This window comes from Embiotoca jacksoni, unplaced genomic scaffold (assembly GCF_022577435.1).
Source record: "Embiotoca jacksoni isolate LCO1_2020_lvr unplaced genomic scaffold, fEmbJac1.0.p SCAF_3, whole genome shotgun sequence".
NCBI classification, from domain to species: domain Eukaryota; kingdom Metazoa; phylum Chordata; class Actinopteri; family Embiotocidae; genus Embiotoca; species Embiotoca jacksoni.
Window position 1 is genome coordinate 11,981,811 of NW_027185381.1, and position 18,865 is coordinate 12,000,675.

Genomic DNA, 18,865 nt, shown 5'->3' on the forward strand with positions numbered 1-18,865 from the left:
GGCACCAACTAACAGATGATCACAGTAAGACTCTGTTGGCTCGCTTTGGTTTCCTTTTGTTTTTCATTTTCCATTTGAAGAAATTTTGACCATGTACAGTAAATTTGTAAACTTGCATCAAGTTTATGAATAAAGAATTTTAAGATTATTGCGGTTTTGCTGGGTTTCCTGTGTAAATTGGAGTAGCTGGGTTGTAAAAGCGATTTTATTTTTTTTTTATTTTTTTTTTTCATTGATGCTACTAAATGTCTTTAGTGTCAATTTTATTAGTTTTGGATTTTATTAATTTTAATTTGATAAAATAACAAATATTAGCCAGTCACTTTATTTATTACTGACGCAACGTTCAGTCTTATTTGTCGCTTCTTCATTTAATGAGTAATGTATTGCAGTGTTTCACCTATAAGACTTGCAATTTCATTATAATATAGTAAAATGTATACAATTTATATAAAATAATGTATAGAGACTTTCCTGAAAAGACCTATGATGTTTGGTAGCAATTCAATGGACATTAAGAACTTCCTTGAAAGAAATACTTAAGTTTAACAAAAGCAAATATTAATTTATTATTGTAAATTATCGTTATGAATAGATCGTGATGAATCGATAAAGTAGTTTGAAAATTGTAAAACAAAATTTAACACAATTTTGTGTCTCATTGTTTAAATGTTCAACAGCCAAAATACAAATTTTATGGGAAGCACTAAGTAATACATCATGATGTATACGAGGTATTTGTTTGACATGGCTTCAAAGCTATCAGAAATATATTGTCAAAACTATGTGAAGTCCAACAGCGCAGTCACTCAACTATAACTTTGAGAACTCACTTTCAGGTTAAAATGACTCCTTAAGAGAGCTAGCCATAGTAAATATTATCTGCATAATACCTCAAGTACAAGGACCTCAACTGTACTTATTTACTACACTTGTGCAAATATCTCTTGAAGCATAGTTCAAGAATACTTCACAGTTGCATTGATTAATCAATTTGTTGACTGACGGAAAACTAGTCAAAAACTGTTTTTCTAATGAATAGCTCTGGATAATTTTCTTAATGAAAAAATGCAAACATTTTCTGATTACAGCCTTTTAAAATTTTCTGGATCCTTCAGTCCACGATGGTAAACTGAATATCTTTTGATTGTGGACTGCTGATTGGGATAGAATATATTTGGGTTTTAGAGGAACACTGGGTGACATTTTCCGCACTTTAAATTCCATACTTCAAAAACAGCTTGTTTTATTGAGAAAATAATTCACACATTGATTGTTAGCAGAAACATTTTCTTATTTGCAACCCTAACAAATTTGCCTGCAGTTTATTGCCATGTCCATCCCTGAAATAAATGAAGTAACTGGATTAGTTCATCCTTATGCTGGATTGAGGCGTCAGAGGAAGACTATAATTACAACATGTTACAGATTCATGTCGGGGGGGGAAATGGTTCATGAAAAGTGCTTATTTTCAAAATGCAGAACATCAATCTGTCCTGAAATTCAAGGTATTCGTAGAAGGACTTGTGTTTTTGAAGTGGTTCATCTTGTTAAAAAAACACATAGGTATTCATCAAGAATAGAAACCTCTCTGTTCAGACTCAGCAGCTCACACTAAATTGGATTTTCAGTGAGTTTTAACCAAGGGCACGAATGAATAATTGAAATTTTGTTGGAGTGGAGATGAGGCTTAGAAACCTTTTCTTTGGATAGGAGAGTGTTAGCTGCCCATGTATTCACTGCATCTCCATAAGTCAACATTTCATGACGAAAGAAAAACAAAGTCTTTGTGACAATCTATTGTTTGCAGAATTGAACATTGTTTTTAAACATTTCTTTTCATTCAATAGAGTCTAATCTTTTGGTTATCCTAAAGCTTTGAAATCACCTGACTGATGGTTCTTCTACATCTAAAACGATGCAGGAGAAATTCTGGCTGGCATATGTGTGCAAACTCATCAAATAACAAAACAGGATGCAACAAGAACTATTTAATATCTATAAGGGTAAGACCAAATAATACAAAAGTAATACACAAAATGTATTTCTCGTTTACGTCACTCATGGAGACACAGCCCCCTCGTTCACCTAATTTGAGCATGTTCCGATTGAACGTGTTTATCCATGGCGAATATTTACCTCACCTCAAGTATTTATATATTCATATCTACTTACGTATAGTACATAATAATACATTTCAAACAACATACAGTACGTGTGGGAACACGGGAAAGGCAATGGGAAATGGCTTTCAGAAGCTTTGATACAGCGACATGAAATGTAAAGTATTGGCTGTCCAATGCACTGCAGTTCCTGCTACACAATAACTACACAGCTGTAATCTCCATTGTCACACTGTATGTACAGTACATATGGCAGAAGGATCGCCATGGGAACTTACTACACCCACAGAAAAGTAACTTGTTTGTTTATCTTTGTGCAAAACTTCACTCGCAATTCGTAGAAATGATCAGCTGTGCATTTGACGAGCCGATGTATGGTAACGTTTACAGGGTTATACTTCATCACTACTGTGTGTGCATCTGCTGGTGAAAAGGTTATGCAACTGTAAAATCATACTAATTGTGTCCAACTTGAAAACAGCCCATTTTTCTATTTCATAACACTTTACGTTGAGGCTGTTAATATATTTGATGCCTGCACAACAGGACCCTTCTCCTCTCTTAATAACTCTACTTTTTAATATATCTATGTGAGTATTGCTCCACTGTAAATTCACTGTGAAGTTTGTTTGCACTGATGTGAACAGTTAACCCAGTGCAAACATTACTTTAAATTTTCAAAATAAAATCATAATTAAAAAAAAAACAACTTTACCCACAGCCATGGAAAGACACAACGAACATGTGCTTCATCCACACATCATCCAAAATACACCCAAAAAAAAGAAGGTTAAAACAAATCAAATTTAACACAACAAACAGCCTATTGACTACCACGTCATAACGATCAGACGAGACGACTCACAGTTTTTGAAATAACGAGCATTCAGTTATGTATCTTCACATCTGTTTCAAATCTAATACTGTATTACTGTAATAACCATCTACTGAATGTTGAAGAAGTTTTCAAAGAAGACTCAAAAGTGACACGAGGCAAAAAAAAGCTTTTTCACTGCCTCACCGGGGCTACGCACAAATATTCTCCCATCAAATTTCACTTTGTAAAGAAATAATTGGCTTGAATTTGATATTCTATTTTTTTTATATGAATACCATATTACACCGACTCATGGAATAACACCAACAGCCACAAAATGACACACTAAGGCCCAAAATCCAGAACTTCAGAAACAAGTAGTCATTGAAGCAATTTACATGTAGGGGGAAGTGGGAGAATTTGCCAGAGGGGGAAAACATTCATCACTTCATACAATGCTATGACCATCTACAACAATTATTACTATGATTTACTGTATGTCCAATCTGCAAGTGTTTTGTTTTTCTTTCACTTTTGACCTGTACAACATTGATTTGGAATGTTTACCCAATAAACTGCAATCCTCAAATACTGAGTGTGCTTCACTTTAACATGTATAGAAAAAAGAAAAAATTCATTTAACTGAAATCAGCCTGCTCAACACAGAGAATAACAGAAACAAACATCCTGAAATGGTTAAATGGGTGTAAAAGGAGACAAAAGCCCGACATGTTGGCGCTCTCCGGGCTTCACAGGTAGAATTTAAAAACAGCTATCACACCTTTCCTGAGAATGTAAAAAAATGTTGATTTAGACTAAATCATCAGTAAAATAAAAAACCAAATTAATTAGGTCACCCAAAAACTATATATAGGCTAAGTTTACATTTTAACATTGCTGACTCTAGTTTTGTCTAACTTTTTATTTTTCAGCAAAAGAGTAACAAAGGAAAAACACAACATAAAAGGATAATAAATAAATGCATAAAGGATGAAATGTACCCAAAACATGATGAAATAGGCAGTTTGACATGATTTGCTTTGCTGCTGAGAGTTGGATAATATGAAGCTGTCACCTCCAGCTGGTTAGCTTAGTCTAGCATAGAGATTAAAAATAAGGGGAAACGGCTAGTGTGGCTCTCCAAAGGTCAAAATAAATCTGCCTCCATGAACGTCTACAGCGAGACGTTACATGTTAATTAAAGAAGCTGCTGTTAATTGGATTTTTCGCCAGAGATGGCTAGCCACTTCAATGTTTCAAGTCTATATGCTGAGCTAAGCAAACAGGCTGCGGGCGGAAGAGTTACATTTATTGTCGGGACATAAGAATGATATTATATTGTCATCTAACTCTTGGCAAGAAAGCAAATATGGGTATTTCCCAAAATGTTTCCCAAAAACTATTCTTTAAAGATACAATCTAGAATATCTCCCTTTTGTTCGCTTTGGCGACACCTATGGCGATAAGCAGTAATTGAAGCTGTGTTTATGAACTTCATTTCCCACAGATCCAAACGGTGTCGCCGGTGTGACATCAGACACTCGACTTGTTCAATTCGAAAAACTACAAATGTAAGAGCAAGTAGACAACAGGCTCAATCAACATTGTGTACCACTTTTGCTGCTGGATCGTGACTTAACAGACAGCTTTACAAATAAAAAATCTTCGAGATTAGTACTTTCAACTTTTCTTTACATGTTTCATGTAAGACCTGTAAGCTGAATAACTAGTACAGTACATTAACTGAGAAACAAACATTTTAGCATTTGGTGACCTTCAAGGCAAAAAAAAAAAGTAAACACTCTTAACAATGCAGCTGTTACAGTACCTTAAGGAACACAATAAAGGTTAATAAAAAATGAAAAGTGTGACACAGGCAGAGAAAGAGAAGTCACTCTGTGTTCACCACAGATGATCCTACCTGAATAAACAGATGAAGCTCAGGGGATTGTTTTTAGCTATATTATGTGTCTCCGTTGGAAAGCAACATACACATTGACCAGCTAAAATTGAGCAGCATAAAACAATGGCAACAACAGTTTTTCTTTAAAGTAACTGTCTGTTGATTTAAATGTGAACTGAATAAAGTGTGTCAAAATTCAATAAATATACATTTCCACCAAAAACATGACTTTTCTCTACATTGTTCTGTTTGAATTCAGCTTGTGTTGTAATGAAGGGCACCTAATTCTGAATTGTGTTCTTAATTGATCCCTTTTATGCTCCCCCACCTGGCAGCCTGGCCCCCTCGTCTGTCCTACATTGGGTCGTCATAGTTGTAGGTGGGAGCTGCTGAGTACTGGTTCTGTTGCATAGCTCCCTGTGCAGCCCCCACGGCGACCTGCTGAGCTGCCTCCTGGACATGTGGGTTCTTCCAGGCCCCCGTGGTCCACTCCTCCTGGGCTTTACCCAGGCTGCCCCCACTGCCGCGGTAGAAGTTATGAACCTGCAAAAAGCAGTAAGTAAGAGTTGGGAGTCTTTCAAGAACAAACAGTATTTAAGTTATTTGCACAGAAATCTGTGCCACAAGTGTAGTAAATTATAACTATGCTGTTTGTTTTGACTTGTGTAATAAGTCAAAGTTGTAGTTGTTAAAAAAAAAAAAAAAAGAAGAAATAAAAGTTGTTATTTTTCTGCACCTACAACATTAATATTCTCCAGGTGGAATGACACTTTTGAATGTAATTTGATTTGTGCAATATCTGCATAGGCGGTCACAACTAACAGTCTCTTATGTGAAATAACCTCCAACAGCCATAGAGGCAATCGACCTTACGTTGTAGCCACTGCAGCCTCGCTGTGACATGAGCACCTCATGCTTAACCCAGTGACGTCGTACGTTATATCACTTTCATGTGTCATATGGGACGAATGATGGAGATAGGAATCACTACCATGTTAACATTTTATCATATTGATTCAGGGCACGTTGAAAAGAAGCAAAAAAAACAAATAGTAAAATATAATATCAGCTAGCTAAGTTCCACTTTTGAAGTCAGTGCCAGTTAGTATTGATTAGGATACAACTTCCCAGCACGATGGGTCCGTAACCAACGCTACATGGACTTGTTGTTTACGAAGGAAAAATGTTTTATATCGGAGCATATAGGGTACAGGAATACGACATACACTGAAATAGTGAAGTGCTGCTGCTAGAAAAGATCACTCAGGATAGGAGAAGCTGAAACATTAACATAGGCAGACATCTGAAAGTCACCTTTGTGAGGGCGATGAAGGAGAGTACAGCTACGGCAGTGAACATGATGGTGGGAATCAGCATGACCACAGCTGAGCCGACGTTGGTGCTGAAGAAAGTGACGGTAGCCAGCCAGCCGCTGAGGGAAAAGACAAAAGAGTCATCACACACAACAAGGCATATTTACAGTGTTTAATCCATTAAATTACCAGCAGCTGCTTATTTCGCACATTATTTTGTCAGTATAATTAATCACTGGTTTAAACTTGTGACAGAGTTTTTTGGACACTTGGGAATAGACGAGCTGTGAACGCAACACTGACATACAGTGTCGTCACCTTTTAATTTCATATGGAAAATTTTGTTTGCAAAGTTAAGCTTATTTACAAAAAAAGCTAAAATTAAGTATCATTAGCATTGATTATGTTTTTTATTTTTTTATTTTATCTACTTATCATTTTTGATAAGTGAACCAAAACAGTGAAGTTGCAGGCCACAGAACAAAAACTATGAGCAACTGCTTTCAAATTACACAGATATTTATTCCTTTATTAATATATAATTTATTCTTATAGCATATTAATAATATGTTAGTATAATAATGTAAAGATAGTGATGAATGATTTTGGAATGAAAAAACTTGTTCTGGATAGCTGTTTTTTATATATTATGATATGTCTCTCGAGTATATAGAAGTTATATAAAGGTTAAATATGTTGCAGTACACTGAGGTGAGGAAAAATTATATTCAGTATTTGTACTTTAAGCTACTTGTTTTGTTTTAAATACAGATGTGAAGTTGAAAATGTAATAAGTGAGTGAAGAAACACAAAAAATAGAGATGCTTGTACGTGTGCAGTCACCAGATCTCTAACCTAACGAAACACTGATGGAGGATTTCATACTGACACATTAAACAGTGCTCTACACCGTCATTAAAACACCAAATGAAACAATATTTTGTTTTGGGAGAATGCTCTTCATTGCTCCTGTGGAGCCTTTGACAATCGATGCCAAGAGGCACAGATCCAAACTTACTTGGCCACTTATGGTTGTTTTGTTTCTCTTTTAATTTTCCCCCATCTGCAATTGCATCTCAGTTAATATACCAAATATATGTAGTTATTTTATTAGACTTACCACACTCCCCAACCTGGAATGCCAACAGTCTGGATAATACTGATCACCACCTGGGCCATGAAGACGAAGAAGAAAGCCATGAAGTTGAAAGAGCTGTCAGTCCTGCACAGAGAGGATAATCCGCATCAGAAACGATCCGATTCAGCACAAAGAAATGTTGCTTACGCTCAGAGGGGAAAACGCTTACTTGAAGGCCTTGTAGATGGGCCTGAACCAGCACACGTAGGAACAAGGAGTGAAGAGGATGAGCCAGAGGATGGCCATGCCAAAGTTGGTTGCTCCACCACCTCCACACATCCATGCCAGACAGCCAATCAGATTAAAAGCTAGTGTGGCAGTATTCACTGTCAACGTCACAAAGAAGGAGAACGGATGACCAAAAGACTGAACAAAAACCTCCCTGGCAAATATATCATGACTCCCACATCGGCAGAATTTACTTTGATTCACTATGAATCTCAGCAACTACTCAATATCAAACTTTCAATTCAATGTTAATGCTACAATAATATAATACTTAAGCTGGAGCTACAATTTATTTAACACACTCAACACGACTAAACATCAAGACTTACGTTCTTGTTTTCAAATGGCAGAACCTACGTGATAACAAAAAAGATACCGTGATGCTCATGTGAACGTAACAGTTACCTACTTTTACAACTTGGGATGCATCGAATGATTCTTTCCCACAACTGATTAATCTGTTGATTATGTTCTTGATTGTTATATTGTTATTGATTGTCGGTTAGGTCCATGTAGAGTCAATAAATAGTGAGTAAGAGTAAAAAATGTCAAAAGAAAGGGCATCACAGTTTCCCAGAACCCAAGACATCTTTAATCATCTGGCCTGAATTTGATTTAAGTGACATAAAACAAAGAATCACAGAAACTCAATGAGATGGAGTCAGAGAATATTTGAACATTTTACTCAAAAATACCTTAAAACAGTTCAATAATAATATTCAAAATAATTACCAGTCATTTTCTGCCAATCAACGTAATAAAAATCAATCTGATCTCCTCCTTTAGATTTGTGAACATTTTGTCAATGGAACAGCAAATGTGTCACCCAAACTTACTTCAAACTCTACAATATTTAAAAAAAAAAAAAAAGAGTAATTATTCATCTGGCTCGGTGCCACGCTGTGAAACCGGTCAGTCTGTACTGCAGTGTCTGATGTTCTTGGATCACATCATATTTTGGGTAAAACAAAGTGAGGAGTGGAAAGTTTAACAGCTCCTAGCACTGTGCAAGCAAATGCTGACAACCCACAAAAACTGAAGATCAAGAGCATTGACCGTGCTGCAAACACACGAGGTTTTCACGCAGGTCCACTCACATATCCAGAGGTAGTAGAGCCTCTTGCACATGGTGCGACGTTGGTCCGGGATCTCTTCGAAGTCTTGGTAAAAACACGGCTTAAGGGGGATGAACCGAGGCAGGGGAGGAAAGTTGTTTTCTAGGATACAAAGACGAAACTCAATGCCACACAACAAATTCATAAAGAAATCAAGTCAAAACAGCACGGAGGATTTTAATTTACAAATGCATGAAAGGCCACAGTTGGATGCTAAGGAAAGCTCACCTGCCATGATGACCACTTAGTATTTTTTTTTCCTCCACTTGCAAACAGGCACACAGACTTCAATCTCAGCAGCTTTGAAAACCAAACTGCAAAGAAAAGAGCAGTCTCATTAAGTGCAGCATCACTCAGTAACACTGCACTCCTCATAAGCAACAGGCCACAACCCTCTACAGGCCTTCCTGTAGTGTGGATCAGCACACACTTCACTGCAATAAATTACTTTCCGTCCTTTTATGATATGAAAAGTGGTGGTACCTGGCTTCTTCAGTGCATCCACCCATCATGGAGCATCCTTCGTTAAATCAAGAGAGATGAAGGTGTTTTCTTGACCTCATATTACAGCTGTGTAATGCGCACAGGAGGAAACAGTATGGCCTTGTCGCGAGCCGTAACAAATGCACATCCTATGGTCGCAAAATAGGCGTGTTACCGGCCTACGGGTTCACAGATTTAACTCTATATAGCACTGCTGATTGCTTGACTCCTTATCATTGCCAGTTTAAGGCCATGATCGACCACCTTCCACGTTATGTATCTGTTTGAAAACCACATTAGCAGTGGATATCATGGAGGAGGTATGGTGGTGTATGAAGGACATCTTTCTGACGCAAATGAAGCAATATCTGCCTCCTAAAAAAAAACCTGGGTGATCTTGGTTGAATTTGTGCATTATGATTCTCAAGCTGTCTTAAATGTGTATTTCTTTCGGCGGATGGCAGTGATGCTGCAGCGGGACACAGTGCATCGTGATCACAGGCGATGGAGAGGCGTCCTTCAGCCCGTGCGACACGGTGCATCGGTGATTCTTCTTCATCCGGACGCCGCGCAGGGTCGAGCCCGCACTCCTCACAATTAACATCGAAGGCCACAGATTTGGAGGTTTTACTGAAGCCAGAATCGGCTTTATAATAAATATTTTGATTTGCCTCCTCCCGTAGCTGGAGTGCGATGAATGAAAATGCAGAGATTAAAACGCCTTACCTCCCGTTTAGTCCGAGGATGTCGCTAGAGTCCCTCTGTTCGTTTCAATTGCATCCTATGACTCACTCTGCATTAAAACACGCTTGTTGGGAACACGCAGATCTGGTGCTGTTCACACAAATATATGGCGTTATTCCTCAAATGATGGGTTCGGGAGTAAGATGCGGTCACGTGACGTAGGTCTTTTCTTTACGCACGTACCCCCGCCGCTGGGTGGGTTGTACCCGCCTGAGCAGGGCCGCGGACCCGAGGAAACACGGGATTTGTTGCTGGCCTGAACATACCAATCAGAAAGCAGATATAAGTCACGAAGCCCCGCCCCTCGCCAACGCTGTCCACAGTGCTGAAAATCAAAGGAGACGTCACACAACCTGACCTGGTTGGCTGCCTGTGAGCATACTGTTCAATATAGGAAGTGTTTCTGACCAAATATAAATTACATGATATTTTATAAACAAAACCAATTATCTAATATCAATTTATATATATATATAAAAAAAAACGATAAATAAGAAATATACAAAAAATTGTTGAAACAAAATGAAAATAAACTAATTTTTAAGTAGGCCCAATAGCATTATATGATTATTATTATTATTAATATCAATGCCATTTCATTTATAACAGACCATGGACTATATAAAACTAAAATGGTACCAGATCTGATCTACAGTACCCAATATTATCATTAATAGAATATTATTTTATTACGATTATTTACAGATGCTTTGTGGATCAGTTGTATGCCAGGATGTGAAAAACCTCTCATCTGAATTAATGACTTACTGGATAAGTTGTTTTATATAATGTGCGCCAAGACCACCAGAAGCAAGAACAGTTTTTATCCGCAGGCCGACACTCTGCTAAACAATTAAAATATTTTAAATCACTGGACCTTTTTGCACTACACCCAACCTCATCAGCACAATTTGCACTCGGTGCAATTGCACCATTGTTTTAGGTGTATATATGTATATATTCATTCATTTCTATCCTGTAAATATGTCTATTTATGTTTTATATATCTATTTATGTCTGTCTGCTTTTTGGACGCTGAAAGCGAACCTAAAACCGGAGTCAAATTCCTTGTATGTGTCAACAGACATGGCCAATAAAGTGATTCTGATTCTGATTCTGACTACAAATACGTCCCAATTGTTTACATCAGATCTACAAGTATTATTAAACTACTAAAGAAGCCGTGAGTTACAACCAATATGACACCCTAATAATGGGTGCATTATGAGAAAGGGGATTAATAATGTGATTCTTCAATTATTTACTACTTAACTAAGATTTCAACGATTTTGTTTTTGTTTTTGTGCATGGGTATATGGCAGCTGAAAATTTGTTTGGTTTATAGTATTTTCCTGACAAACAACCTTGGGAAAGCTTTGGATTGATTTGATTGACTGTAAAATATCTGATTTTGCTGCAGAAGAATTACTTACTAAAAAAAAAAAGAGATCTAAAATCAAGATCAGAGTTTTCAGGTTTCCACAAATTCCCCACAAGATCAATAACAATGACAAATTAAATTTTGACGTGACTATAATAATAGTGGGCGGATGAAAAGCATGATTTATAAGTGTTTTGATGCATCTTCACTCACACAATGCCTGTATCTACCACGTGGTTACAATATGGTCAAACAGATAAGATACCTGTGATACCTGACAAAGTCCATCCTGGGCTCTGGGCAGCAGCTGAAGCAGGAGTGATGTTTTATTTCTGAAACATTGGGCGACTCTCCGGACACCAGTGCAGGTGCTGCCTTCCCGTAACCTCGGAAGATTTAGCTTCCGGCTGCTTCCGGGACCTTGTTTTAACGAGGATTTTTTTTTTTTTTTTTTTTTTTAAACAGCAAACCAAACACGTGTTTAAACCTTCTGCCAAAATGATCTTCGGGCTCTGCCTTTTTCGTTAAACTGCTTGACACAGCTACGATGCCTTTCCATTTTCTAATCCGCCTGCCCCTTTAAAGCGCTTCTTCCTCAGACTGTATAAAGTCCGACAGCGACGTGCGTGTGTGTGCGGCACCTGAACGCAGCAGTGCCAGAAGCTACCCGTGGACGTTAGCGCTTCCTGCTGTGCTATGAGTTGAGCAAGACTCAAGGTAAGGACAATACACTCCGAAATAAACCAGCGCCTGTTTGGCTGAATAAGACCAGCTGTCCCGGGGGACGTGTCCCTAACACCCACAGGAAGCCACAGCAGCGCGGTAAAGCTGGATCTGTCATTAGTGACGTTTCAAATGTCCCACTTGTAAGTGGCTCAGCTAGCGTTAGCTAAGTTTAGCTCCCTCACATCATCCAGTGACAGAAGAGACTCAACTTATCTGAACACAAACTAAAAGTTACAGCCAGCAACGACTTTATCAAATTAACTTGCACTAACTTTGCAGCAGCTGCAGCGTGTAACCTGGTTTATAAATACAGACGGAGGGAGGTGTCGGAAAAGGTCTCCCCTTCAAATGAAGGAGAAGAGGAGCAGGGGAAGGAGTACATGCTGCCAGACATGCGTCACGAAGTCTCGTGTTTAATGGGTCATCTATTTGTTTGAAATGAATTATTGTAAACTAAATGTTTAGGATTACCGGGTGGACCTGACAAGCAATTTAAAAAGGACACTTTTGGTCCAAGGACAGTTTTTTTCCACTCTCGTATGCCTGAAAGACCAAAACATTTGAACACAGACAATTAATCAGTGACAGAAAAAACACACATGGGGAAACAGATTGCAGAGTTTGACACAATAAAGTGGCTTTTCATCCATTTTATGTGAAGTTTTATATATATATATGTTGACTGTGTTTCTTGGTTTGTTTGTATATAATATATATAGATATATAATGTACTGTATATACTGTGCATTTTATATTTTATATTTTTTTACTGCTATTTTATTGCTTTTCTATTATTTTATTCTGTTATTTCTATTATTATCTTATTGCTTCTGTATGCTGCTGTAGCGAAAAAATTTCCCCTCTGGGATTAATAAAGTAAATACCTACCTACCTACCTACCTTATAGCAATCAGTTGTTCAGTGACTGACGGAACGATGGTTGAGACAATTTTGACATCGTAATATGTTTTAAACAATAAAAAAAAAAAGGCCAATTATTTTCTGCTTACAGTTTGTCAAATATGAGGATTTGAATTTGTTGACGTCGTACATGAAATGGTACTGAACAACTTTAGATCTTGAGCTGCAAATTTGACAAAACGAGACACCCGTGGATGTAAATTTGGGAATAAACAAACAAATGAATTATAGAAATAATTGTTAGCTGTAGCCTCACATATCTGTTTGTCCTCATAAATGTCATGATTTCTCTATTGTACTGTTAACATCATTTTTGGCTGCGGTCTCTCTCGTGTGTTCGGATTAGATTTGACTTTACTAATCCCGCAGTGGGGACGCTCGGCGTTATCTTATCATTTCCGTATGCAGTGCTGGGAATGCAGCCACCGCTGCCACCTGAAGCAGTCAGAGAGCTGGTGTGCTCCTGTCTGCACAGAGACCCGGTAGCAGCAGACCTCCGCTGCAGCCTGTTTGTTGCTGCTGCGCAGAACTACAAGAGGGACTCTCTGCTTCGACCCTTCCCCCCTCGGTACATAGGCGGTGACAATAAGGACTTTGAGGAGTTGGTAAGAGCTATATTGACAATCAATAAACCCTATCATTAACTTCAAGTGCCCTGATTGTTGGTTCCTGTGGGTTTCCAATGCCAACATTGCATTCATAATGACAAAACTAAATGTGATGATAACTTTTTGGTTGGTATTGTACGTGCGCTTCATATTACAGATTTGTATCTTTGGGCATATTCATAATACAGAATCAGTGACATGTTCGACGCTTAAATTTGATGACGGACGCAGAAATGATAACTCGCTTTGAGAGACACATGGTTTAAAGAATAAAAGGGAACACGAGACACTCTGACGAGCTTTGACATAATCCTAAAAAAGTTGGTTCTATTCTCTAGTTGGCAGATGTGACCTCGTTGCCTGGTGTGAGAGAGTTGGTGAGACTCCGACCTGGAGAGGGAGATCATCACCTGGCTCTCACTCACTGGATTCTGTCTTCAAAGAGCTTTGCTGTGAAAACACTGCAGAAAGATGAGGTAGGTTGCTGCAATAATGAATACATAAAACACAGCATCTTTTACGACATGCTTTTTGTTTCCTGTGTTTCTTGGATATCCACCAGTATCCCAAACTTTGCAACCTGACGGAAAATGAAGGGATTTCCGCACCCGTGCCAGACTTCCTCTTTGAGCTGGAGTACTCTGATCAGATGAACGCCAGGTTTGAGAGGACAAGAGAAGGACGAGATGTGTTCTATGCATTCCACGGGAGCCGCCTGGAGAACTTTCACTCAATCATTCACAATGGGCTGCACTGTCACCTCAACAAGGTCAGCTCACAAAATTGAGAAATACTGAAATTGTTCCTCATAGACCCCGTATTATGTAATAGAAGTTTTAAAATCTCCTCTTCCTAACGGAGGATGAGTTTTACTGTATGCCGGAAGACTGGAGTTTATGTGACATGGAAAATAACAGGACGTTGATCTGATTTCATTTTTGATATGCAGAACTCTGTGTTTGGAGAGGGGACCTACCTCACCAGTGACCTCAGCATGGCTGTCCTCTACAGTCCACACAGCAGCGGCTGGAGAGAGAGTATCCTCGGCCCTCTACTCAGCTGTGTCGCCTTGTGTGAAATCATTGATCATCCAGATGTGAAGTGCCAGGTGAAGAAAAAAGGTGAGTTTAACTTTGAATCCTGTAACACAGATGTTTAAATAACTGCAGATTGTAGCCTCTCAATTATTTTCTATTTTAGATTCTGAAATCATTGACCGCCAGCGCTCAAGAGCAAAGAACAGCGAAGGAGGAGATGTACCACAGAAATACTTTGTAGTCACCAACAATCAGCTCTTACGAGTCAAGTACCTGCTGGTTTACTCACAGAGGAGGCACCTGTCCAGGTAAGATGCAAAAGCCCACAAAGTATTTATAAGCCACTTTAGGTAAGGTAAACTTATTTATATAGTATATGATCCTGCACCGAGCAGCACAAGGTTCTTCACAGAAATACAATTAAACACAACAAGTAAGAGCATAAGGAATAACAACAAGAAAACCAATAAGAGAATCAAAGTCTACAAAGAACAACGAAAAACCATAGAAACATAGAAAACCAGAGCGACATCAGCAAGTGATGATGATTAAATACAATCAACTGTTAAAAGTTATGTCTTAAGTTTCAATCTGTGATTTAAAAAAAAGAAATCAATCTTTTTTTAAGTGCTGTTGAAATATCTTTTTACTTTTTATACAAACTAACACAGGAGACGGCAAACCAGAAATACAGTTACAAAATATGGGAGAGTTGAGAAGAGTTCACCTTTACGGGAACATCCATACGGTGGAGCCTGGTGACAAATAAAATGGAGCCAAAGCTGATTGTAGTGTTGAACAGCTTCCCAGCTGTTCACAGCTGTAACAAGCTGCTGGGGCTGGAAATGCGTCTCTCGGGAAATTACCTACTTTGTCATCTGCCAGTAAACTGCAGTGCTGATGTGAGAAAATAACTTCCCGGTAACAGCAGAGTACAAGAATCATGTGCTCAAGTCAAAATCACTCCGGACCTTCAGATTTGTGTCCGCCTGTGTGAACGCAACGTCACTCATCTAATAGAACTTGTGCACGTAGCTTGATGTCAAGCAGTGAAACGTAGACATGAATATTATTAGAATTTTTAATTGCAGCTTTTGTTTCTAACACATAACTATACTCTTGTCAAAACTGAGGCTTATCTTTTGACACAAATACAAACATTTTTTATTTTAGATTGTATACATCCAATTTATAATACAGCAGATGCAGGGGCTTTTACGAGGGGGCAACAGACTCAATCAGCATTGTGTCACCTCAATTGCAAATAAAATTAAAACTGCAAGCAGTGATATACGGGCCCTCGCACTCTGTCGTGAATTTAGGTAAACGTGGCTGCCGGGGCATCTCTTTCGGGGGTACTCTCGAGCCATTTGGCCACGCCCACCCGCGACTCCACTAGAATATGAAATTTTTCGCCGGGAGACATATGTGTATCCACTTTGATGAGTTTTTGAATACGATAAATCCTCCAAAAAGGCAAATCACTTTACGTAATAATAATAATAATAAGGAATAAGAAAAAATAAATAAATTCCTTGAATAACAATAGGGCTTTCGCACCATCAGTGCTCGGGCCCTAAATAGTGACTAAACAGAGCTTTATTATAATGAAAATCTTGGTTATTACTTTAAGAGAATAAAGCAGCTATGACTTCTATGGAATTTAAATAACTTGGAAAAATAACATTAAAACCCACTTGATATAGTTGTCCTTTGAATAATATTTTGCTCCAATAAATACATAAAACATGATTCAAATGTGAGCCTGTCTCCGTATAAAGTGAGTTTTGTTTGGTCCTTCTGTGCTGGTAAACATGGCTCTTTGTGTTTTTCTTGGTCAGACATTCCCGCGGCAGCCCGTGGCTCCTCAGACACCATTTTGCCATCATGATGAGTCTCTACCTTCTGCTGCTTATATTCATCGGTGCCTTGAACTCCACCACCTTCGTATCCTTTTGGAGCAGACTGTTCAGGTGACAAGATGGCAGGACAGACGGCCTGGATGTTTTTAATCCGCAGTGCCTTCCTGATCACAGATTGACTGGAGGCCTGAGCAAAGAAAATGTTTTATGCACCTTTATACTGTTTTTTTTTTTCTCAACTATAGTTCTCTGTACATATATTATAATTACTGTTATTTCAAGGTAACATCTTTTCAAATAGCAGATACTTGTATGAATTCATTTTTGATGAAATGTTTAATAGGGCCTTTGTGCATTTTACGAATGTTATGCAATGTTTCACCTGTAATTTTTATGGTACAGTAAAACATCTGTTTGTAGCTCATCTCTGTTGCCGTGTGCTTTTAATCCTGTGTAGACCGTTTTACTAACCGAAGAGGATGAAAGAAAAAAGCTGCACATTCACAGATATCTTATTTACATAATTGCACAATTTAGAGTCCCCAGGAAATGAGCATCAAAGTGTCAATGTTTATTTTTTTTTTATCTTTAAGGTTTTAGAGGAGCAGTGTGTAGGATTTAGTGGCACCTAGTGGGGGAGGTTGTGTATTTCAACCAACTAAACACCTCACCTCACTCTCCTTCTAGTGTGTAGGATAAATCCACTGTGCAAATACAAACGGCCGCTCCCTATGTTGATATCAAAAGCTAATTTTCAGGTCAAGAAAACACAACAATTCTCAATTTAAGGTGAATTATACATTAATGGAATCATAATTGTGAATATTCTATTCGATTTCTGCTAAAAGATTCACCGTACATCCTCTGAACATTTAGGAACTAATAATTTCTACTATGTTACATAACTGCAGTGACTACGAATTGATCTCTTCATCAATTACAAACTAAAGTGCTTCTTTAAATGCTTACATTCTAATGGTGTTACTTTAAGTCAGGACATTTAAGATCTCATGATTTAAGTGTAACTTTAAGGTGTTAAATATAATGTTTTGTGTTTAAACCTTTTTTTGATGACAGCACTGGAGACAGACAGGAAGCGGCCGTTGCTGTTGAGAGTATGCACCCTAAGGCTTTCAGGGTGCTCCATAATTGTCAGTGCCGATTTCTAATGATACAAAGGCCAATCGCAACCTTATTTGTAATCATTTCAAATATGCTTTTATATCCTTGCAGCAGTAGAGGAAGTCAGATGCGGATCCAATTCAAGGAAACGGCTTAAAATTTTGAACCTAATAAAATGACTGTTTCAGGGGTTTTAATGAGGTCGCCCTTTCATGATAATCTCTTGTTCTTTTGTATTGTTGTCGGGTTTTGTGTTGCATTCAAACGTTAACATGGGTTACTCTTACAGGGGCACATTTATTACAGCTGGCACACAGACAGTGCTCTGTTATCCGCTGTTTTTATCAGTAAAAAATAAAAGTGAGGCAGATATATGGGATTGATAAGAGGCGGCCTGCTTTGGTGACAAATCCCGTCGTCCTAATAGAAATACTTGATATGCTGATGTGTTCAGTTAGACGTTTAAAAAAATTTGCAAAAGCAGGAGAGTTTGGATCGTTATGCAAAAGGACATATTATGAACTAAAGTGATGAGGTGCTTGATTTAGAGTTTCACACAAATAGGAAAAAATGTGAAGTATAATTTTCTGGTTCATATAACCAAAGTGCATATTTTAAAGATTAGAAAACAATTTTTGAACCTTTTATCAAACAGTGATTTCATTTATTCACAACGAGTAACGACTAATCCTCTTCTGTCTTTCTGTATTTAGAGGCTGGTTTATTTAGTCTGATTAAACACCGGATATTATTTAGTTATCAGGGCATGTCACAGATGACTGACGAGTTATAAGAAGATGAAAGAAAACGCAGGCCTTTGTTTTATTTTAAAAATCAATTCCACCTTGCGAAATCCTTCAGATAAACTGCTTCTCTCCTCCAGAAACGGCTCACTTTTGAAGGCCGCAGAACAAACTGCCCATTGTTGGTCCACACTTTATTCCCTTTCTGTACAAGCTTCATTATTGCTGCCTCATAAACTGTCTGTTATTCAATAACCATCAACTGTGAGGGGGGGTAGCGATGGTAGAGGGGACTCACTCGTGAACCAGACAACCTCCCAAAATGGGATCTATTAAATCAGAGGAAACGCAGTAGGACACTGATTTGACACAGTCACTGTATTCTAACACCTCTTTAATATTCCACTTCATTCCTTGCCTCAAACTTTGTTTTTAACATCTTTCTTTTAATGTCAGGTTTCCAACGAGGGTCAGTCATTCATGATTCAACACTCACCATGAGGGAAGTTGTTTGTTGAAGGCTAAACTGAAGTCTACACACAAGCATAACATTTAGTGTGTTGGCAGCATGCAGACATTTAGTCCAAAACTCTCAAAACGA

At 38.1% G+C, this 18,865-nt stretch overlaps 2 protein-coding genes across 2 annotated transcripts; one reads left to right on the forward strand and one right to left on the reverse strand.

Moving 5' to 3' along the window:
* Nucleotides 1-1,976: 1,976 nt before the first annotated feature.
* scamp5a (secretory carrier membrane protein 5a) lies at nucleotides 1,977-10,050 on the reverse strand. Its single transcript, XM_069162101.1, has 7 exons — nucleotides 9,847-10,050; nucleotides 8,866-8,951; nucleotides 8,620-8,739; nucleotides 7,464-7,620; nucleotides 7,277-7,378; nucleotides 6,158-6,275; nucleotides 1,977-5,386 (listed from the first exon to the last, which is right to left on the reverse strand). The coding sequence occupies exons 2-7, from the start codon at nucleotides 8,870-8,872 to the stop codon at nucleotides 5,198-5,200; spliced, it is 693 nt and encodes a 230-aa protein (XP_069018202.1). The 5' UTR covers nucleotides 8,873-8,951; nucleotides 9,847-10,050; the 3' UTR covers nucleotides 1,977-5,197.
* Nucleotides 10,051-11,834: 1,784 nt separating this feature from the next.
* parp16 (poly (ADP-ribose) polymerase family, member 16) lies at nucleotides 11,835-16,823 on the forward strand. Its single transcript, XM_069162100.1, has 7 exons — nucleotides 11,835-11,962; nucleotides 13,301-13,497; nucleotides 13,839-13,976; nucleotides 14,063-14,269; nucleotides 14,450-14,621; nucleotides 14,701-14,845; nucleotides 16,379-16,823. Exons 2-7 carry the CDS (start codon nucleotides 13,309-13,311, stop codon nucleotides 16,512-16,514), a joined length of 987 nt encoding a protein of 328 aa, XP_069018201.1. The 5' UTR covers nucleotides 11,835-11,962; nucleotides 13,301-13,308; the 3' UTR covers nucleotides 16,515-16,823.
* Nucleotides 16,824-18,865: the final 2,042 nt, after the last annotated feature.